Source organism: Astatotilapia calliptera, chromosome 8, assembly GCF_900246225.1.
Source record: "Astatotilapia calliptera chromosome 8, fAstCal1.2, whole genome shotgun sequence".
NCBI classification, from domain to species: domain Eukaryota; kingdom Metazoa; phylum Chordata; class Actinopteri; order Cichliformes; family Cichlidae; genus Astatotilapia; species Astatotilapia calliptera.
The window spans coordinates 17,840,240-17,856,149 of NC_039309.1; the positions used below are offsets into that span (position 1 = coordinate 17,840,240).

The window sequence follows — 15,910 nt, forward strand, 5'->3', positions numbered from 1 at the left end:
TTTTTTAAAAACAACATTTTGTTGTTATTTTTTTCCCCTTCTTGACTTTTTCTCTTTTCTCCTCCCTGGTTGGAAGTTGATGATCACACATGTGGACCAAATCTCTTGAAAGCATTTAATAAACTTTTAGAAAAAACAAAACCCAGTGGATTCTATTCCTTAAAATTAAGCACCCTGACATTAATCCATGAGTATGATTGGTGGCAGTCAAAATATGAAACGCTGAAACTTAATGGTGACAGGATTTATTACAAACCGGTCTGACTGCCACGCTCAGAGTTTAACGAGTCCTACACGTGACTTACAGAGATCTTACAAAACACCCTTTGCAGAGCCTGCTCTTCAGTCTGAGGCCTTAGATGCACTTTGGAGCCACAGTGAAAGTTAAATGGAGACTCTCCTCTGCCCTTTAATTTAGACATTTCTCTCAGCAAACATAAACTGCATGAATAGACTCCATAAAAGTTCATAATTAGTATAATACAGGGGTGTCAAACTCATTTTATACTGAGCCGCATGCAGCTCATTTTGATCTTAAGTGGGTCGGACCAGTGAAAGTAAAGAAGATAGAAAACTACACAATTAATTCCTGAGATTACGTTTCAACAGCATCTCTCTTTTTCTGCATAATAAAGAGATCCCGCTCTAGTAAATGAAAGATATGTCCACAGCACTCTTTAGACTTGATCTAAGTAATAGATGTGTAAATTATAGAAAAAGTAACAATAATAAAGTTAGAGTAGATGCTGGAAAAAAACGGGAAAAGACTTTTCTGTCATTTTTAAAAAAATCTATTACTCGTTTTCTCTGGTGTATTATAAACCATGGGACCGTGGGAAGCTACAGCTTTCGCAGAATACAGTTAAAAATCCAATACTTAACCCCTCCACTCACATTTACCAAAGCTGCAGCGGGCCACACTGGGGTCTGAGGCGTGCCCCTGGAGCTTTATTTGACACCCATTGGACTGTTTCTGTCTTAGTTGGTGTAAAACGTGTGTATAGACGAGCATTACAAGGCCTATACTTTACATAATTGCTATTCCAGACATATAACTGGAACGTAAATGCGGGCTAGCTTAAATTTAGCCTCATGCTTGCTCCTAAGTCCCCCACACGGTGACCCTAAGCGAGTTACTCTATGATAATATACGCCATGTTTAAAAAAAACAAACAAAAAAACACCGAACTCAAATCGTACTAAAGTCTCTTCACTCGTGGGGAGCATGTAGGGGTTAAAACCAGTTGTACCCGACTTATAACGTAACGGGTCGCTATGGGTCACGTTTTTTGTTTTTTGTTTTTAAACTTTCGCTAACACAGGTGCGGCCCAGGATTGGCTGGCAGCGCTGTGATTAGCATAAGGTATGGCCAATGGGCGTTCTTTCCGTCGATTGCGTGGGAATGCTCGCTGCCGATTGGCTGCGCGGAGCTGGAGTGGGCGGGCCGCGTTAAGTAATTTCGGCCGAGTTCAGAGTGTGAGACCTGCCTAAGTTCTAATATTTCCCGACGTTTTTCGGGAGCGCTCACACCCGTTCAAGCACTGCCCGGGCCTCCAGGATTGTGCACTTTCACAGGAGAAAACATGACCACTGAAATCCCAGAGATTTTCAGGGCTCTTCTTGAGCATCCGTTCGCTCTTCCAAACTTTGACGACAATGGTAAGTGACAGCCAAACGTAGCTCTGGTTAAGTTAAAATTCCGAAAATTAAGAGACAGATTTACCACGTAGATCGTTTATCTGAAGCGACAAACTGATTTTGAGGAAATTCGGGAACTTTTGCGCAAACTGTGTGTTTGTTGCGTAATCCTCGTCAGCTGAGCCGCATGAGACAGCAAGGAGCTTCTCCTTGGCTGGATTTAGAAGCTAAAAGTTGGAGGAATTTAACAGAAAACGTGGACTAAATTACTAAATAGACACTTATAATTTAAAAAACGATACTCTAACACATACAAAGCAGGTACTGATCCTTTCATTGCGGTGGTAAAGACCGCTTAGTGTGAAAGAGGAGATATGTTGATAAAGCTAAACACCCTAAAATAAGATCACCTGCTGTTTTTAATGATCATCGCGTTGCAGGCTAATAAAAATGCTGTCATTCGTGGTTGTAACGGATTAGTAACACCGCCTCTTTTGGCTGAAAGCTCCAGTAAGCAGACTCAGATCGACCTGCAAATCAGATCAGTATCTAACACCCACTGATCCTCTGTGACCTGTGGTGGTTTTGTTGCTGCACAATTGCACTTTGACAACGTCTCAGTCAGGAAAGCATGTTTGGTATGTGACTGCTGAAACATGCAGGTGTGTGAGACCACTGTGGCCCCTTTAAGTGAGCCTGCTTGGGAGATGATGCCTCATATAATTTAGGCTGACCGTTTTGGTTTTGTGTTTAACACAAACACAACAATCTCAGCGTGGGTGGCGTTTGAGGTCGACGCAATGACTCTGTTTTCATTCCGTGTAAGTGATCACAGAGATATAATATCTTCAAATTGAGACTAAATCTGCCCCATTTAACAGGACTGCACAGTAGTCACTCAGGCTGAGTTTTTAAATGGGGCCATCACAGTACTAACATGACTCGTGAAGCAAAAGCAGTCCTTTTGTTGTTGTTGTTGTTGCTTTGCTGCACAGTATGTTTGACTTGTTGTTGTAGGAGAGAAGTTAGATTAGGTTCAGGCTCCAAGTGCTTTAAAATGTAATTTTTGGGTGAACTGCCCCTTTATGCAGCATGATGAATCAATAGTTAGTTGACAGTTGACTCTAACTTGTCCATAGGTAATGAATGTGGCGTGAATGGTTGTCAAGGAGTCTGCCTGTTGTCCTGTGACAACTGAGATGGTCTGCAGCCCCACCTCAAGCTCCCTGAACTGGTCTTTGCAGACCATGAGAGAGCAAGTGGTAAATTTACAGCAGGCGAGAGTACTCTGCTGCTCTGTGTCCAATTAAGTAGTTTAATGCAGCTCAAGTCAGAGCACCTTTCATTAGAGAGATTCAGGAGCTCCATATTTTCCACCTTTAGTTTTGATCAGAGACTAAATCCTCCCCACCATCGAGGTCAGGGAATGAGCCACTCACCAGCTGTTCCTTGCTAGAGGGGCTGTGTTCCTTCTTTAAAATACCTTTGATGGTGATTTACTGCTTTCATGTCAGGCAGCATGCTCGGTCAGCTCACGTTTTTTCTTTTTCTTCTTTGTAAACTCACGTGTGACTTACCAGTAAAATTTTGATGTCTTTCATGCTCGAAAATTCTTCCGCCAAGTGTTGAAAGACCGAAAGAGAGCGTTTTGGTTTATGCACAGGCATTATTGATGCTGTGTGTAAATTAATTGAGCCTTGGTTTATTGCTATATTTTTGAAATCCTCAAACTTTTAGCTGGGCCTTTTATTCTTTTCAAACTTTCTGTCCTATATACACTGTTACAATAGTGTATTCTAATATTTAACATGACCAGAGGGGCAGAGCGAGGATGATGAAGGACTGCACTAAGGGTCAGTATAAAACAGATCCTTATATGGACGTAGAAATTTTATGATGACATATATAATAACGTTCAGGCGTGCACTGCCTGTCGTACATACTGATCATAAATAGAACCCGTGTGTACCATGAGACAGACGCAAATGACCAGGATGGATCAGATCTCACATTCGTCTTGGTGTGTGTTGCTCCAAAGCCAAAGATTTTGACGCGAGGACTGTAAAGATGCTTTTATTCTCTCCCACTCTTAGCTGGGGTATGTTTTAGACTAGGAAGTTGTAGGAGTTGTCTACATGTGAGGACATGACATGAAGGTCAAATAAACTAGTTTCTTATAGGGTCTTGTCCAGCACCTCCAATGCAAACTCTCTACACACACTTATTATTTTGGACCGTAGTCTAAAATCACATGGAGCTGTACAGACCACAAACAGATACTTTCCTAATTTGTTTCCCTAATTTTGCACAGACAAGATTTTAGTTCTACTTGTTAATGCAGCTAATAGTTTATCATTGTGGTTAAGTGGCATATATAATAAGTGGGACAAAGTTCAGTGTGACCACCTATAGCAGATGACCTTGGGGGATTGTATTTGTTTTTATCGCTGTGACACAAACACGGAGAAAAACTCCCTCTCCCACTAAAGACAATAAAACTGTGCCTTGTGTGAGGAAAGCATGCATGTAGCTGCCTTTCATAGGTTGCCTTACTGAATGCTTCATGTTAGTGCACACTTTGGAGGGCAATAACATGTGTCTATTTAAATGCCTTTTTGCATAAGAAAACAGGATGTAGATTTTAAAAATCCTCTTTCTTTCTCCGCAGGATATGATTTGCTTCAATTTCCACATCATTCAGATTATTGTTTATTTATTTATTTTTTACCACCACTTTTTTCACCAGGAGTAAAAAAAATGTTTACTGTATGCTTAAAGGCGATGTGGGACAATTATCAGCGACCACGATCGTGATTAAGCTTTCTGCGGTACAGCACAGACATGCACATCTTTGCCCCTTGGTCTTCTGCTTAGCTGCAGCAGCATAGCCCACACCAACTAAACCTCAAGGTGCTGCTCCTCAGCCCAATAATACTTTGGCACTGCAGCGCCGCCCTTCTTGCTCACGCCTGCGTGTGAGCCACAGAGACACATCGCGGCGTCATTGGACAAAACCGGGCGATATGTAAGAGCGGCACCTGCACGTGTGTTTGCATGTGAGCTGGGCAGGCTTTGCTAGTCAGGACATGATCCGAGCTTTTTGTCCCACTTTTTGTGCAGTTTTTTCTTCTTTTTGGTTTTTCTGTCAGAGTATATCAATTAATATAATCTTCAAGTATTTCTGATTAATATCTTATTTGGGTTAGATGGTTATAGTTATTGCCTGTTCGTAAATTTAGAAAAGGTGCTATAAACCCTCGCTGTCTGTGTTTATGTGATCGTATAACATTAAAAGAACTGGAAAGAAAGCTAAATAACCGAATAAGGGTGGGAAAAAAACTCGGTTAAAATACGTGTTGCAATAGTTTTTTATATATCTTATTTAGGTGAACATGTATATAACTCGGTCAACCAATGAGAGCGCAGATAGTTTTCAGGAACACGCCCCCTCGCGCTGTAATATTAATATTCATGAGGTCAGACTCAGCCGGCCAATCAACACAAAGCCAACAGGAGGTTTTTTCACAAGGAGGCGCGGTTTGTTCTAAAAAACAAACCTTTCGACTGTCACGGTTACCGAGGAAGTGGGTTAGAGAAGCTCTAGTGGATGCTATCGCGGATAAAATTCGTTTGAGTGGATTCAGTGGATTTTGAAGCAGTCTGTGACGGCGGTTCAGCGGGCTGAGGAGCTGGCGTTATCAAGCTAACGAGCTAACCCGCCGTGTTTGCATCTTTTTTTTTGCACTTGCTCCGCGGTGAACTTTGAATAATAAAGAGACAATAAAAAAGAATTATAAAAATGTCTGGAGAGCCACTTCTCGTCACGGTGGAGACTGCCGCTGGGGCCCCGAGTTCATTCCCGCTGGTTTTGAAGAAAATAATGGAAATGCCTCCGCCGAATATACTGGACGGAGACGACGGTAAGCGCAGAGCTGACGAAGAGGAAGAGGCGGATGTCGGCTCTAAAACGAGTTCACCCGAATAAAGAGGCTGGCGAATAATAAAAATAATAATTAAAACAGTCTTCTTATCATAACAGTGTAGCAGCCTGTATACGGTTGGCGCTGCGTGTGCTAACACCTCTGAGGGCATATTAATTTTGCAGCGCTAGCTGCAGTCGCTATGTACCCTAGAAAGGCCTCCTCTTTTCTCCTGGGTCCGATTCTGCTCAGCATCCAGACTTTTCTAGACACGCCCCTGAGTTTAAATGCAATTATTTTGCTGTTGTTGACAGGAGGCACTCTTTCTCCGGTTAAAACAAAGTAATATTTTGATGATAAAACCTGGTTTTAAGTGAATAAGAACTTAAATAAGCGTGATAACATTCTCGGCCTGGTTGTTTTCCCCCCTCACTGTGTGTTTACTGTGGATATGAGTCCTTCAGTTTAAAAACCGCATAACTGAATCATAGTCATCTTAAATGGCGTTCACTGTTGCTGCTGTTGTACTGTATACTGGATGTAGTGGTGTCAGGGTACTTAAAATAGTTTTCTACAGAACAGTGACAGATGATAGTGGGAGGGGGAGGAGATTTTACTGTAACACACTGGATAGTTTGGGGTAGAAACAGAGAGAAGAAAAAAAAATCTTCTTTCTCAGCACTGAATACATTATAAAGCCATGTTTTCTATGTCAAAGCAAAATATATATAATATAATATTTGTGAAAACTCCATATGTGTGTGTCTCTGTGTATATTCATGTGTATCTTTCCTGTTTCAGACACCGACAAGGAAAAGCTGTGTCTTGGAGACACCGATGACCTGGGTGGAGGAGGGAGTGACATGGGTCCTTCGGCCGCTCTGACCCCAGCTATCTGGGAGAAAACCATCCCCTATGATGGTGAGAGCTTCCACCTGGAGTACATGGACCTGGAGGAGTTCCTCATGGAGAATGGCATTCCCACGTCACCAGAGGAGAACTTAAAGGGCACGCCAGAAGGAGACGCCATGAAGACGGAGAACCAAAAGGCTACGTCCTCTGCACAGACAAAGATCACCAAGCTAGTGTCTCCATTGACTCTGCTGCCCATTCAGGAGCTGGACAAGAGTCAGGAGGAAGTGGTGATCATCACAAAGAGTGATTCTGACATCACCTGTGATGTTGTTACAGGTGAGGCTCCTCTTGGCCCTGTATGATGTCAGAGAGAGCAGAGTGTTTATGGGGGCCAGAAGGAAGTTGCTTACAGAAGATAAGGCTTAGTTTGAACTGTGATTCATGCAAAGCTACTCTGACAAAATCTAAGGATAAAAATACAGAGTTTGTAGATAAGTATAATTGTATAAGAAGTATAAAATCCCTGCTGGAATTGTCCTAAATAGAGGTAATAATGCATGCTTATATTTCATATTTGGTTGTGTCACTATGTTAGCGAAACAGGATATGGTGTGATCTAACAATGTCACCTAATCCTGAAACAAGCTGTGGGTGGTAACTATTCTGGCGGGACAGCAGAAATAGAAGCTGGTGCAGCCGCATACTGGAGATGGCAGACTTTACAGTTGGTGTCTCATATTTCTGTTTTTGTTTCTTATCTGTGTGCTCAGAGGTGACCACTGACGAGGACAGGGTGACTCCTGAGCCCATCATCCCTGAAGAAATTGAGGTTGAGGTCAACTACGAGCCAGATCCTACAGATTTGGTCCTGTCGAGCGTGCCCGGGGGCGAACTGTTTGACCCGCGCAAACACAAGTTCTCTGAAGGTGATCTCAAGCCACAGCCTATGATTAAGAAGGCCAAGAAGGTGTTTGTACCCGACGAACAGAAGGTATGCTGGCAACTGGATGAGGAAGACCACAAAAAAATGCGCTTTCAGTCTAGCAGGCTGCTTCATTGTGTTTATGTGCCTCGTGGCAAATCGGTAAAACAGGAAGACAGTTGGAGCTCAAACATGTAGGGTTGTATAATCACACTAGAAACATTGCTGATGCCAATAGACTGGCAATTATATGTCAACTTTCTAATCATTCACTCATCGCTTTATTCAATGCTGTGTCTAATATACACGCTCTAAACTTGCATGTATCGGGGTAATTTGGGATTACTGTTAATAACTGATAAAAATGAAAGTGGGAGGCATGTGAGCTTGTTTTTAAAAATGTCATTTATTTTTGAAGGCGGGAACGCTAGAAAACATTTACAGTCACTGCCTGAAATAAACAGGAAATGTTTTTAAAAAAAACAAACAAACAAACTTTCTATTTATCTTTGTGCGGTTTGGAATTTCATCAGTGTTGGAGGTTTGAAAAAGGATCTGCTGTTGAGTTCTGCGACTCACCATGACTCAGCGATGTTATAATCTTGAAATCAGTTTTTTTCCCTGCTTCCTGCTCCTCGAGAAGAACGCTGGTTTTGTTTACAGGGACAAAGGAGCTTGGCTGTCAGCCATATTTGCAGGATTAGGCAAACATGGGTGAGATTCAGGCTGAAGTGCGTTGATTAGAATAAAGAACACACAGTAAGCAAGCTGTTTCTTTTCTGTTTTGCTCCCCCAGGATGAGAAATACTGGCAGAGGAGGAAGAAGAACAATGTGGCGGCTAAACGTTCCCGCGACGCCCGCAGGCTGAAGGAGAACCAGATCACTGTCCGAGCTGCGTTCCTGGAGCGTGAGAACACGGCGCTGCGGACGGAGGTGGCCGAGCTGCGGAAGGAATGCGGCCGCTACAAGAACGTTGTGGGGCGATATGAAAACAAATACGGACCACTGTAAGGGACGAGGAAAACACACATGCGAAATACACAAAAGGACATGCAAACCGAACAGTGTCAATATTTAGAAAGATAGATATTTTTAAGACCTGATCTTTTGCCATGTGACCGGATACAAACCTACCGTACCGCTGAAGAGAGGGATGGCCTTAGCTGTAAGAGAGGGGGAGGAAGAGGGGAGAATGAGACCCCTGTATAGCCTACACTGTGATGAAAGTCCGTCAGGGGGCTTGATTTGAATAATTGTGAGTGTATTTGGTGAACAAACCTGCTTTCATTTGAGTCACAATAACGTGAGAATGAGTAAAACAGCAGAGGCTTTCCTTCCATGTGGTACCTAAGAAGGTAAAGGGAGAGGAGCCTAAAGCCTCACTCAGCCTTCATGTTGGATATTCTACTTTACAATAACTTCTTGGTAGTCCCACACACCAGCCTTCAGAGCTGCCAGTTGCTGATGGAAACATTGCTTAATACTGGCCTCTCTTCTCCCCCCTTCCTTCCATTGTCATTCATCCTTGTTCTCTTCTCTTTTAAGAGCGGTGCCAGATGACGAATAGACAACAGTTGATTTATTCATTTATTTTTCCTAATGAATAAATAAATCCTTTGGTTGTTACATGGAAGAAGAGGATGAAGAACAGACGAGCATGTGTGAGGGCCGATGCTGCCAGCGAGATGTTATAGCATGTTAAGATATCAAATTTTTTAAAATCATTATTATTATATTTAGCATCTGTGCAAGTGAGAGGGGTGTGTGAGGATATTCAAGTGCTTCTTTGGTGCACCTCGCTTCTGAGGTGTCATTTTTTTATCATGTTTTGTACGACTGATGCTGAGATGAGATTGTTTGTGATGTTCGGGCTTTGATTTCTACATACAGTAGGTTTGGTTTTGTTTTTTAGGTGGCACATGTAATGGTTTAGGCTACATGGCTTCCCTATTGGGGTTTGCAGGTTGCTTCCAGCAGTTTTCATAGTAGTTTTATATCATAATATAAGAGATTGTGCAAAGAGTTGGGCTTTTCTTTACCCACAAAGACTTCTTTTTTTGACTGTGACATTTCCAATAACCTAAAAGCTTCTTCAGGGGATTTCTGTGACTTGGCAGGAAAAAACAAACAAAAAAAAAGCAGCCATGTTCACTTTTCTTCATGTATGAGCTTTCTACTAGCGGCGGCTCAGAGCTGTACATAAACGCTTAGTCCTCCCTGTTTCTGTGCTTGTCGCCCTCGTGCTGTGTCCCTCACAGAGTTGTTGCCTCTCTGCGGGTTGTCGATGTGGACTCGTCCATTTTCTGTCAGCAACACTTCAGAAGTGTCTGTGTAGAGTCTACTGATGCATGCACTGTAAATAACTCAGGCTAATGTAATACATTAAAATGTATTTAGCATCATAGACCATACATACAGTGCTATTTGAGTTTTTTGAAGAATCTTTATTTACCATTTACACCTGCTTCCGTATTACAGGTTTTCTGTCGAAACGCACAGTGTCTCTTCAGTCTCGGTAACACAGACTGTTGTGGGACGCCTCTTTAAACCCTTTGAGTGTTTTCTACGTCTAAAGCCATTTCAATGCAGCGAGCAGTCTGCCAGTGTACAGTTAACTTTGCATCCAAACTACAGCTGTGACTTACCCGCCGGTTACTTTGCTGTCCACTTTTGACAAAAAAGGGAAAGCGGTTTATTTCTCTTTCGCTGCAGGGCTTCCACATCTATAACTGTTCTCACTTTGTAACCTAAATAAAAGTGAACATTGTGTTCTTTACAATTTTTTTTTTTTCCATTTTTTAAAAAACAGCTTCCTCTTAATGAGTGGGCGTGTGCATTTTTGTGAAGTACAACTACAAGTAGGATTTTTGTGTAAATATTCCAGACCTCTTTAACAGAAAATTGTTTCACTCCAAGCTTTTTTTTTTTTCTTTTTTTTTTGTTGCAATGGTTGTTGCAGCTTCTCAGGAACAGGTCATTTAGCTAACTTTGTTGTGTGGGGTTTTTTTTTGTTTTTGGTTTCTTTTAAACCTTTCTGGTTACATCTTTGTAAAGAAACATCTTTGAGTGTGGCAAGCTTTTGTCTTGTATTTACATTATGTAAGATTAAAGCCTTGTAGACCGAACTCCTTGAGTCTCTTGTTTCTTTTTATGCCATCTTATTGTCATGACTGCAGGATCTGAGGAAAACCTGGAAGGACAACTTTCAACTTTGGTACAAACGTTTACTTGAACCCGAGAATCATCTGGACCTCATAAACCACAACTTTGTATAAATTATAAGGGTTCACACAATTTTCTTAAGATCAAATAATTAAAATCAAGTTTTCTTGATGTTATTTAAGGCCATACCTCAGGAACAGGGGGCACATTAGTTCACTGGACTTTTTTGGTCATCAATGGATTTGAGTGAATGAAAATGACTATTCTGATTCTTGACAGATTTAAAGCTATTGTTGAAATTGTGACGCACTGAGCCTCTAACTAATCTGCTTATCTCAGAGTAGTTTGAGGAGGTGGATGTTCTAAAACAGGGGTCGGGAACTCCAGGCCTCAAGGGTTGGTGTCCTGCAGGTTTTAGATATTACCCTGGGTTAACACATTTAAATCCAATGATTAGTTCATTACCAGGCCTCTGGAGAACTTCGAGGACATGCTGAGGAGGTAGTTTAGCCATTAAAATCAGCTGTGTTGGATCAAGGACACATCTAAAACCTGCAGGACACCGGCCCTCGAGGCCTGGATTTCCCACCCCGTCCTAAAGCAACCCAGGTGGTGCTGCTGAGAGAAACTACAGGAAATGTCAGTAAACATGTTCAGTATCTCACATATTACTGCAATATGTCAGATTGATTCCTTTGTCTTTTTTCCTTCCCTCACCCACAGCTGAAACTGGAGGTTTTCTGTTAAAAGGGAGTTTTTTCTTCCCACTGTTGCTAAGTGCTAGCTCATATGGGGTCATCTGATGGCTGGGGCTATTGTACAGAGTTTACCTTACACTATAGGGCAACTGTTGTTGTGATTTGGCGCTGTATGAATAAAATTTAATTCTACCGAAGAGCTGATCACCATTGTTAAAAAATAGATATATGTTCTTATTTGGTTTTTAACAGGCTTGACATCTTGTATTAGTTTCAGCGACTCTTTATGGGGCGATCGTGGCTCAAGAGTTGGGAGTTCGCCTTGTAATTGGAAGGTTGCTGGTTCGAGCCCCGGCTCGGACAGTCTCGGTCGTTGTGTCCTTGGGCAAGACACTTCACCCGTTGCCTACTGGTGGTGGTCAGAGGGCTCGGTGGCGCCAGTGTCCGGCAGCCTCGCCTCTGTCAGTGCGCCCCAGGGTGGCTGTGGCTACATTGTAGCTTGCCATCACCAGTGTGTGAATGTGTGTGTGAATGGGTGGATGACTGGATATGTAAAGCGCTTTGGGGTCCTTAGGGACTAGAAAAGCGCTATATAAATACAGGCCATTTACCATTTATTTACCATTTAAATTTTGTGGCGTTTCCTATAAAGTTTTTTTTTTTTTTAACCAGATGTGTTTAGTGGAGTTTCATGTATGCACGCATAATCAGAGTATAAGAAACAGGAAATCATCGCAATCATTGCTTTCGTGTAAGGTAACTAATACTCCTCAGCTGTACATGGACCCAAACCACAATATAAGAGAGACTGAAGCCCCTCACTGAAAGGGGTCAAGGGTCAAAGGGGGTTTCTTTTATTCGCCACCCATCTGTACCTTTTTAAATGATTACTAAAAACAGATTTACGTTTAAAAAAACAAAAAAGAAAAACGATATTTTTTTACAATGAAAATGTTATTTCATTTTGGCTCTTGCCCCCTGTGTTCAGCGGTCCACAGAAAGTGGGAGTATTTATACCATTAATGGTAACAGCTCAGGTCTTTCCAGCTCTTTAATTGCCCATCTTTGTGACGTGTTCACTGATTATTTAAAAACCTTGAACGCTAACAAAGCAGTCATAGAAAAAAAGTACAAAATTGAGTTTTATTGACAAATCAAACAAAAGTTTTTTTGTGAGTTTTAAAGAAAATCTGAAAGACTAAACGTTGCACTGGGTCGTCGTGGTCGCGTTCACCTCTTCTTGAAGCCGTACTTCTTTCGTTCATAGAACAGATCTGTTTTGGAGCTGCCCAGGTTTACAATCTTAGGACATCCATCTCGCTGGAGAGAGAAGAGAAAGACATTTTTTATCTTAAAGAACAAGTCTCTTGGATATTTTGCTGCTTCAGTATCCGGTGTCAAAGTGAAGAGAGGAGCGGGAAACTCACATCTTTCTCCTGGATGGTGCATTCTTTGCAGTAGTAGGCGTCGGACACACCAGGCCCCCCACATATGACGCAGCGCCCCTGATAGGAGCCGTAGTTACACTCATCGCAAATACGCACCAGTGTGCAGGGTCTGACGTAGGAATCACAGATGACACACTTTCCATCACCTGGACAGAGAAGAGAGGAAGAAGAAAGGTTTAAACTTACACCGGAGGAATTTGAGTTTAGACTTGTTTGTGCATTTTGGGGTTTTTTGGACTAAATAGCTGAGACAATAGGAATTTACAGATATAGTGACTATGTTGACTGTAGAGTTTACAAATAAAACAACAGCAATAAAATCAATGATTAAAACTAGAGATTAACATCTATACTCTGACTTATTTTCAAAAGCAAAAAGGTCATGTCTGCCGATACACCCCCTGGGTGGTCATAGAGAGTGGTGGGGTTGAGAATAGTTCCCTCCCTGCTCTTCTTTCTTCGTCCTCTAATCAGCGAACCAAGGTCAATCATTTTATAGTTTCGAACTGCGTTAAAATCTTTAGTCAGATCAAAAAAGGTTGTGCTCTACCAGACACTTCGATCCATACACCAATATATTGTAATCATGCATTTCCACCCTCATGTTTAGTCGCCTCTTTTGAGGTCTGGACACAGAAAGGTATTATTACTCTCAAAGACTTATATATTGACAGGCAATTTGCATCATTTACTCAGTTGCAGAACAAGTTCTCTCGCCCTGCGTCACATTTTTTTCATTATTTACAGATAAGAATACTCTGACGAACATAGTTTCTTAATTTTCCATCTCTTCCGGGAGAGGGGTCAATTTTTACACTCCTTCTGAGCTCCCCGGATTCTAAAAAGTTGGTTTCTGGTTTTGTGAAAGCTTTTTCAGAGTATTTAAATTTTAAATATGACTTTTTGAAGATGGCATGGGAGGAGGAGCTTGGTTTGCAAATTGGAGATGAGGTGTGGGAGAGGAGTCTGAGTAAGATTCATTCTTGCTCTATAAATGCAAGGCATCAGTTAATTCAATTCAAAGTAATTCTCAGACTTCATTACTCAAAAACTAAACTGCATAGGATTTTTCCTTCTATCAGTCCGATATGTGATCGTTGTAAACTTGGAGAAGGCTCTCACTCATTTATTTTGGACTTGCCCCAAACTGCATAACTATTGGTTGGACATTTTTAAATGTTTTTCTGATATCTACAATTGCACATTAGATCCGGACTCAATAACGGCATTGTTTGGATCTTCCTCTTCCCTTTTACACCTCAGCTCTGCTGCACAAACTACAGTTTTGTTCGGAATAGTAATTGCTAAGAAAATTATCTTGACTCTCTGGAAGTCGGATATTGTACCTCAATTCAAAATGTGGCTAATAGAACTGACTGCTCTACTGCACATGGAGAGGATTAGGAACACATTAGCGGACAATCTTAGTAATTTCTTTGTTGTGTGGCAGCCATTTTTAGATCATGTATTAAAACAAAGCTCTCTTTGATCAATCGCAAATAATTCAGTCTACCACCATAGCGTTTTATTTCTGTTTATTGTCAGTGTTGAAGTAGTATTTTTGTTGTTGCAGTGTAATCTTTTGCATTATATGTGTGTTTTTGCCCTTGTTGTTGTGTTGTCTGTTTTGTTTTATTGGTTTTTTTGTTTTGGGGGGGGGGGGGGGGGGATTGTTTTTGTGTCTGTTTTGTCTTTTCTTTTATATCAAAAAAAATAATTAACATACATTAAAAAAGTAAATATTACTGGTGTAATAAATAAAAAAAAACCCACACAGATTAAATACTGATTGTTATGAACGTGGTTATAAAAATACAATTAGGTGATTAAACTTGAAGTTAAATAAATTAAACAAAAATATGACATAAACAGACTTTAACACTAGTTTAAAATACATGCCGTTAGTTGTTCCAGATATTCCTCACAGATAAAACACTTACATTTCTCGCAGAGTCTCCCGATTGCTGCGGGATAGAAACGAAACAAAGTCAGTCAATGTGACAGGAATTCACACAAAAAACAAACCCCACTTTCTTCTAGTTACGATACCCTTCTAGCCACCAGAGCCCACAGACCTGCAGACACTTCCAGGCTAACACATTTTCAATGAAATCCACGCCATGTTAGCATGGATGCTAACGCTATGACCTACAAAACAACAACAAGGGACTTCCAGACTGCAGCAAAATCCACTGTGCCGAATACTGAAACGTAAAATGAGTCCAAACTTACCAACACCAGCTTGTTTTCGACAGAAGATCAAATCTGGATGATGTTTAGCCATCTTCGATTTACGTAGGTAAAACGCTTCTCTTTCTTTTTCTTCTTCTTCTGCTGCTGCAGCTGGTTCTTCTTCTTCTTTGTCGTTTTTTGGCAGTTGGCAAACAACGATGTGGTGCATTACCGCCACCAACTGGCTTGGAGTGTGGGCCGGAATTCGCTCATATCAAATAATCGGAAAATAAATAAAATAAATAAATACTACAGGATATATATATCCATTCATACAAATGAGTTTCTTTTAGAAACTGAAACAAAGCCATAAAACGTTCATATCTAGAATTCCTTTGCAATAAATCCTTTATATCTAGCTTAATCCCCACCAGATTTTGAATCAGTTGTGCTCTTTCTTCCTGATAATTTTGATTTTGGTTTAATTTATTCCACTGCGATTACATTTCCCTGTTTGACGTTGCCCTATAATGAACAGTGTACTGTTTAATCCAGTGTGGCCAAATCTGAATCAAGATATTATTGTCTCCTCTCTCCTGGTCCTCCCTGTGCTTCTCATGTTTCTTGTTTTCCTTTGAATGGAATAAAACCATCTCCCTGTCCTCTCCTCCTCCCACAGCTTTTTGCCCTATTTCCCACATTATCTCTTTTATCGTACTCTTCATTTCAGCTTTGCTAATACTGACAGTTAAACTTGATCTCCTTTAGCAGCCTAATATTAATTTGATCTATTTGGATTTCTATTGTTTTCCGGGTTGCTGTCCATCCAAAACTCTTTGACTCCTTCACCTCCTTCTGCCAACAAGGTTTAATTGTTTCCATTGTGGGGTGATCTTTTCATGGGAAAATATGTTAAATGGTAAATGGCCTGTATTTGTATAGTACTTTACTTGGTCCCTAAGGACCCCAAAGCGCTTTACACTACATTCAGTCATCCACCCATTCACACACACACACATCCACACACTGGTGATGGCAAGCTACATTGTAGCAACAGGTGCCCTGGGGCGCACTGACAGAGGCGAGGCTGCCA

General features: G+C 41.2%; 2 protein-coding genes across 3 annotated transcripts; one reads left to right on the forward strand and one right to left on the reverse strand.

Annotated features, from left to right (window-relative positions):
- The first annotated feature begins 1,439 nt into the window (after positions 1 to 1,439).
- tefa (TEF transcription factor, PAR bZIP family member a) lies at positions 1,440 to 10,462 on the forward strand. 2 transcript variants are annotated; one of them, XM_026177208.1, is made up of 5 exons: positions 1,440 to 1,660; positions 6,361 to 6,750; positions 7,185 to 7,405; positions 8,133 to 8,344; positions 8,883 to 10,462. In XM_026177208.1, the coding sequence occupies exons 1-5, from the start codon at positions 1,585 to 1,587 to the stop codon at positions 8,902 to 8,904; spliced, it is 921 nt and encodes a 306-aa protein (XP_026032993.1). In that variant the 5' UTR covers positions 1,440 to 1,584; the 3' UTR covers positions 8,905 to 10,462. The 2 variants fall into 2 exon arrangements, with proteins under 2 accessions (XP_026032993.1, XP_026032992.1); XM_026177207.1 differs by lacking the exon at positions 1,440 to 1,660 and adding an exon at positions 4,861 to 5,559.
- A 1,868-nt stretch (positions 10,463 to 12,330) lies between these two features.
- On the reverse strand, positions 12,331 to 15,052 carry phf5a (PHD finger protein 5A). The gene is made up of 4 exons (XM_026177210.1): positions 14,878 to 15,052; positions 14,586 to 14,609; positions 12,625 to 12,791; positions 12,331 to 12,517 (listed from the first exon to the last, which is right to left on the reverse strand). Exons 1-4 carry the CDS (start codon positions 15,044 to 15,046, stop codon positions 12,428 to 12,430), a joined length of 450 nt encoding a protein of 149 aa, XP_026032995.1. The 5' UTR covers positions 15,047 to 15,052; the 3' UTR covers positions 12,331 to 12,427.
- Between the last annotated feature and the right edge of the window lie 858 nt (positions 15,053 to 15,910).